The following is a 7077-nucleotide window of genomic DNA, read 5'->3' on the forward strand; positions in this document are numbered from 1 at the left end:
TGGCCCCTGTGAGGGCTACTGCACCTGAGAAATACTGCCAGCTGGTGAGACCTTCCAGCACCATTTTGTTCTGGAACAGAAACTGTCTGGTGCACTTAGTTTGATCTAAGAACTGTAACTGCTAAAAATCATTAAAATGCTCGTAGGCCTATAGACCGTCCCCAAAGAGTAACTGTTTGGTTCCAGCCTTTCAGATGTGGGCAGGTGTGACAAATCCAGGAAAAACCATTTGCTTTCACTCTCATCAAAGTCCCCCCATGGTAGCTTCAGTGTCAGGCCCCTTACATCTCTATTCCTTTAGGAAAGAAGCTAAAAACAGAAATGCCTAAAAGTGGCCAGAAATCATCCCACTTAAGAGTTTATTTCATGTAATTCTCAGCATGCAGTGTACTTTCTTGGCAAAAAAAATTTTTTTGTCCCAGTTTACATTATAAATTAATTTACAAATATAGAATTGCATTAGAAACAATATTCAAAGTCCATAGGATTTTTCACATAGAAAAATATCCATAGAAACTGGCTTCTGTACATACAATCTAGGGGTAGGTAGTCTCTTTGGCTGTCTTTCTCTGTAATATTTTAAAAAGTAATGGTGATGTTATGTATACCTCAATAAACTGTTTAAAAATAATTTTCTGTATTGTATACTTCAAAATAAAAATTTAAGAGTAATGCTGTGAGTCTCAAAAAATAATACACAGGGAGAGGTTAAAATTTTCTTACAATGTACTTGTGTTCCTTTTTCTAAAAAAATTAAATCCCCAAACCAGCAATGTTCCTGTCAAAGACCCAACAACATGGTAGAGGCAATTCAGGACATTATCTTCATCTTAATGGCAGCTGTTCCAATAAAATCCACACTTATCTGTTTCAATTAGCACCTCTTAGATAAGTTCAAACAGTGGCTGAGTATCTGCCATGGACCAGAGACACTAGGCTGGGCATTGGGAGGGTGACCACAAACACTATTCAAATGAAGATACCTCTTGAGAAGTAAAAGGGAGTGCTAAAAATAAATTATATTAAAAAAAATTTAACTGGTTTATTAGGAAGCCATAAAAATTCCACTTAAAAACTATTTTTAATAAATTCTAGTATCTTGCTTAAAAATGGAAAAATTAGGACACATGCTAAAAGGCCTGGGATATTAAGTTAACTAGGACCATGGTCACCCCCCCTCCCCCCCCAACCTCAAGCATATAGCATCAGAAGGCAGGGGTGATGTCTGTCTTTGCTGCTCAGGGCAACATCTCAAGTGATACTAATTTCAACCAGAATCTTTGGTTAAATGAGATACGAGTTCACTCTTATCCCCAATATGCTAACGGATAATGGCACCTTTGTTTTTCAGAACTAGAACAAACCTTCCAGCACCCGCCCTGGAGCCAGAGTGCCTGGACCAGATCCTGGCTCTGCAACTATCTGCGTGACCACCTTGGGGGAGTTACCATCTTGGAGTCACACAGCCCTCACAAGTGAGTAGTAATCATACCTATCTCCCAAGGTTGTTGTGAGGGTTAAATGATCTAATATGCTTCTGAGCGCCGGGAACAGTGCTCGGCAGCAAGGGCTCGCTTGGGCAGTTTTGTCGCTATTAGGATCTACCACGGTCCAGACGCAGAGCCTAGGTAGAGGCGATGCGTGAGCTGGATATAGCTCAGAGGATTTGTGGGATGTCCTAGTGCAGGATTTTAAAACTTTAATTAGTGGCAAATAATGCAAATGGAGGTTTCCTAGAAGAATCCAGATTATGTGACTTCTAGAAAAATCAGGATGCTGCCAGACAGGAAATAACTGCCCACACAGCAGCCTTTAGCTGGTCAGTCTCGACTCACTCCCTACCTGCTTCAGTTGCCAACTGCTACCTTTTCCTACCGTTTTGTGTTCTTCATCCTTTTGTGTTCTAGCTGGCCCCTGGACACATCTGTGCTCATAACCCTGCTATACAGTGATGAACAAAACAGACATGGTCCCTGCCCTCGCGGGGCTCACAGGTACTGTCCCAAACAGAGTTGAGGCGGTTTTCTCTCCACGAAGGCCCTCATCCAGAGAAACCTGGAAAAGCTTGCCGGGCTGGAGGAAGAGTCAGCAGCTACCATTCCCCGGGGACTGCCGAGGAATGCAGTATCCCACACTTCCTACCCCAACCTACAGCCTCGGCAATCCGCATTTCACAAGAGCTCAGGTGTGCATATTCAAGTCGGAGGGCCGGTTGTCCTAGACCTCAGAGCCCTCCCGGGGGTAGATGAGGCTGTTGACCATGCTGAAGTTGTAGAAGGGGCTGCCGAAGGGGCTGCTCTGACCCCCACTGGTGCTGGCAGGGAAGGGGCTGTAGTAGGAGGACCTCTGGCCGCTGCCGCTGCTGGCACCGTTACTGAGCTGCAAGGTGTCCGGCGGGGCTTCGGAGGAGATGCAGCTGGCCGGGAAGGCGCCGCTGGAGGACAACGGGGTGCCCTGGATCCCTAGGTGGCGGCTGCCCGGGCCGGCCCGCTGGGCGCCTCCACTGCTGCTGACACTCAGGGTGCTCAGGCTGCTGAAGAAGGTGTTGAGGCAAGGGGCGGAGGAGAGCAGGGATCCTCCTGGGGAGGAGGCAGTACTTTTGGTGCCCTCGGGAGGCTCTGGGGACTGGGGCGGCCTTAGCAAAGCCGAGGGGCTGTCTCCTTCGGGCTTCCCGCCCACTCCAGACCCCAGTCCTGAGGAGAGCCCCTCTTCTGACTTGGTGGTCCCTGCAGCCACCGTGGAGGTGGAGGCGCTGCTGGCCTCTGAGCGGCGCTTTCGCTTCCGACGGAAGTTCCCATTGTCAAACATTTTCTCACAGTTTGGATCCAGGGTCCAGTAATTCCCCTTCCCTACCGAGAGGAGAAAAGAAACACAAGTTAGAGAGTGACCTAGTGCATGCCCATGTACTCGGCTTCAGTTCTGGAAGGAGGAGCACAGACTCTCCCATTTAAATGCGGACAAAGATGGTCCACCCACTCTACTGTTTAAATTTATCCTTGTGGGGAGATTTTCTTCTTCACCTTCAAGGAGAAATCTGGAACAACTGGCAGTGTCTGCTACCTGAATCTTAAGACCTGATTCTAGGCCCAAAACACCCCTTCCCCCTCCGGACCTGTATTGCATGCCCTTGCAAAATCCTGGTGCTGCTTAAATGTGAGCCTACATTTCTTTATCAAAGTAGGCTCAAGAATAATACCCATTTCATAGACTGATTGCGAGGGTTAAATGAGGTCTCCCAACAGTAGCTGGCACACAGTAAACAGTGAAAAATCACTATCTGTTATTATTTGTTGAAAGGGCACAATATTTGCCCCTAAAAAATGAAAACAAAACCAGCACTCCACTGGAAAAGGCAACCTCAAATACCCAATCACTTGTCTTGCCACACAAAAATTACAAAAGTTACCGGTGAGCCAACTGTTTTAGCAATACCTTGGATAAAACATTGTTCAGGGGGCAGGAAGATCCTGGAGTCTCCATCCCTTCCTCACCTTGAGCAGGAGAGGCCTTGCATCTCTTGCCTGCTTTTCCTCTACCAGCAGATTTCAAATCAGAGCCTCATTTAATGTCTGCGGCCAGTCTTCCGCTTAAAAAATTTCCCTCACTATTTAGCACAATTAAAGTAAAAAAGATCTATCATCTTGGAGGATTTTTCTCTCAATAGCTTTTCTCACTTCCAGTAAATAGAATCTTTGGCGTGTGGAAGCACAGGTAAACCCTTATACCATGTAGAGCGCTTTATACGGACGATGACTTCAGTTGCTCCTACAGCTCCGTGGAGACAGGCAGTTATTAGTGCCTTCATTTTTCAGGCAGGAAAACTGAGGGCAGATTGGCTAGTAACCTGCAGTACTCCCAGTTAGCAATGGTCAAACCAGGATTTAAGTAGGCTGGCTCTAGATTCAGAATTCGAACCTAACCACTGTGTTAGGTTGCCTACACAAACTAGCACACATTCCTCCAAACCCATTATCTTCATTAACACATCTTTTGCAGATAGTTGCAGAAAAAAACCTTATTCTTACAACTACCATCTAAATGATAGTACTTAGGGACACCTGGGTGGCTCAGCGGTTGAGTGTCTGCCTTCGGCTCAGGGCGTGATCCTGGGATCCAGGACCGAGTCCCGCATCGGGCTGCCTGCGAGGAGTCTGCTTCTCCCTCTGCCTGTGTCTCTGTCCCTCTCTGTCTCTCATGAATAAATAAATAAATCTTTAAAAAAATAAAAATAAACGATAGTACTTGCACCTATAAGAACAATTATATTGTGCCCCTTAGTACCACATGCTTTGACATGACACTAACTAAAGATATCAACTTTTTAGAAAGTCCAAAAGAATACATATGACAATTAACTTGATAATCTCAGGTGATTTCGCGGTCAAATGGGGAAGCTGCATCTTCTAGAACTGTATGCCCTGTCCAACACAGTAACCACTTGCCACACATGGCTGCTGGGCACTTAAAAAGTGGGTAGCCCAAAATGTGGACTCAAACACACGTAGGATTCCGAAGACTTAATACCCTCCCCCCCCCCAAAAAAAGAGTAAAGTATCTCAGTAATGATTTTTATATTTGCTATGTATTGAAACAATATTTGGGGTTACTTAAAAAAATATCAAAAGCAATTTCATCTGTTTCTTTTTACCTTTTTAAAACGTGGCTACTAGAAAACTTAGTCTCCCACGTGATTTACATTGTAATTCTTTTGGAAAGCACCACCCTAGGCCAGGGGCAGAACATTCGGAGCATTTACACAAAATCCTGGATATCTCTGTAGTGTGCAACTGAAACCTTTCATTTCTCTTTCCCCCATCACACCGCTGTCCCTACCACCCCGGTCGCTAGCTCCTTTTGAAAACCTCTCGTAGAATCTTGTCTCTCTCCTTTTTGAGCCCCCCCTCCGCCTCCCCCGCCCCCTCGCGCTTCTCAGGGGAGGAAAACCACTCACAATACTGCGCTGTAACCCAGCCTCCCCACCTGCGGGCTTGGAGCAGAACTCCGCAAACTGGCGGTTCATTTTTACATTCTAACACAGTAAAGGCACCAAAACACCACGATTTGCGGGACCCAGCTAAAGCTCTCGGGTTCCCCTGGAGGGGTCTCACGAGGCCGGTGTCACTCCCTGCTCTCAAAGCTCTCTCAAGGTGGGCACTTGTTGCACGGAGGGCCCGGGCGGGCTTTGGGAGGCGGCTGCGGGCCGAAGTGCACCGGGGCCAGCGCCTGCACGGCCTGCAGCTGCTCGGCCTCTCTCCGCCTCTGGCGTGAAATGCGATGCGATGCGATTCTCAGCTCACCGGAATCCCTTCAGAGTCGCCCCTTATCTGGGAGCCACGCGCGTCCTTACTCCTGACCCACCTCCCTAGCATCAGCGCGGGGCGCTCACCGCCCGGGGGGTGGGTGGGGGGTCTGTGGGTGTCAGGGGCGAGCTCCACCCCCTCCCCGTGGAGCACGGCCCCGCTCCGAGGATCCCTTTGTCCTCGGGCTCCTGTGGCCGCCCCCGCCCCCGCCCCCGCCCCCGGCCGGGAAGCACCTGCCCGGCGCCCTCACCTGGGTCGTCCTCGTCGCGGGGCACCTTCTTGAAGCAGTCGTTGAGCGACAGGTTGTGGCGGATGGAGTTCTGCCAGCCGGCCTTGCTGCGCTGGTAGAAGGGGAAGCTGTCGGCCACGAACTGGTAGATGTGGCTGAGCGTGAGCTTGCGCTCGGGCGCGCTCTGGATGGCCATGGCGATGAGCGCCGAGTACGAGTAGGGCGGCCGCACCATCTTCATCAGGTCCTCGCGGCTGGCCATCGACAGCCAGCCCAGCTCCCCGGGCGCGGCGGGCCCCGCGGGCGAGGCGGGCGCGGCGGGCGCGGGCTGCGCGAAGGCCCGTTGCGCGCAGCCGAAGGTGCCTGCGGCGGGCGGCGGCTGCAGGAAGGGCCCGGCCGCGCCCCCGGGGGGCGGCGGCGGCGGCGGCGGGGCGCCCAGGTACGCGGCGGCGGCGGCGGCGGCGGCGGGCGGGCCGCCCACTCCCACGCCCACGCCCACGCCCACGCCCGGCCCGTTGAGCCACAGGTAGGGGTTGGCGGCGGCGGCGGGCGGCGCGGCGTAGTCGGCCAGCGCGTAGGGCGCCCTGGAGGCCGGGGGGGCGCCGGGGGCGGCGGCGGCGGCGGCGGCGGCGGCGGGCGGGGGCAGGCCGGGCTGCGAGTACACGCCGAAGTTGTCGCCGCAGTACAGGGCCATGTCGGCGGCCGGCGGCGGGCGCGGCGGGTGCGGCGGGTGCGGCGGGTGCGGCGCGGCGGCGGCGAGCGGCGAGCGGGGCTGGTGTCGCCGCTCGGGCGAGAGCATCCCTTTGGGGGCCCACCCGCGGCCCCGCCTCGGCGACCGGTGCTCGGCGGGGGGGTCGGCGGAGGCGCGCGGGACGCCTGCGAGGCGGCTTCTTATAACCGTCGGCGGCGCGGCTCCTCCCGGGCCGGCCCGGGGCTGGGCGGCGGCCCCGCGGGCCCCGGCTCTCCACGCCCCCGCCCCGCCCCGCCCCACCTGCCCGCGCATCCCCGCCCCGCCCCGCCCCGCCCCGCCCCGGAGCCCCTCCTCGGCGGGCGCGGGAGCCGGGGAGCCGGGGAGCCCGGGGGCTCGGGGGTGCGGAGCGGGGAGCCCGGCGCAGGCCGGCGGCGCCTCCCGGGTGAAGGCGACGAGCGCCTCATTCCCAGCCGAAGCGTTCAAAGCCCAAGAACGAAATAAAACAACGAATATTGCGACCGAGACAAGAGAACCCGAACCGTACAACTGTTTTCTAAGAAGCCCCCGAGATGAGCCTGGGCGGCCGCTCAGACCACCTGCCCCCCCGCCCCCGCCCCCGCCCCGGGGGTTTCTACCTCCTGCACCTTAGGTGGTTGCAGCTCCTGGGTTCACGGCCGGTCTCACCTGTTCGGCTTCGGGCCGAAAGCACTAGACGAGACGAACAGAATCTCTTGGGGGTATACGGGAGATCTTACTAAGGGGCGTCCTTGGAGGGTCCCCTTCTGCTGGGGCTTCTGTGATGGGAGGGACCGAAGTCGTTTCTTTTCTTTTCTTTTCTTTTTTTTTTTTTTTTTTTT

At 53.8% G+C, this 7077-nt stretch overlaps 1 protein-coding gene across 1 annotated transcript; it reads right to left on the reverse strand.

Moving 5' to 3' along the window:
* Nucleotides 1–322: 322 nt before the first annotated feature.
* Nucleotides 323–6238, reverse strand: FOXI3 (forkhead box I3). The gene is made up of 2 exons (XM_077843214.1): nucleotides 5551–6238; nucleotides 323–2849 (listed from the first exon to the last, which is right to left on the reverse strand). The coding sequence occupies exons 1-2, from the start codon at nucleotides 6221–6223 to the stop codon at nucleotides 2218–2220; spliced, it is 1305 nt and encodes a 434-aa protein (XP_077699340.1). The 5' UTR covers nucleotides 6224–6238; the 3' UTR covers nucleotides 323–2217.
* Nucleotides 6239–7077: the final 839 nt, after the last annotated feature.

The sequence above is a fragment of the Canis aureus genome, chromosome 12, assembly GCF_053574225.1.
Source record: "Canis aureus isolate CA01 chromosome 12, VMU_Caureus_v.1.0, whole genome shotgun sequence".
NCBI lineage: Eukaryota > Metazoa > Chordata > Mammalia > Carnivora > Canidae > Canis > Canis aureus.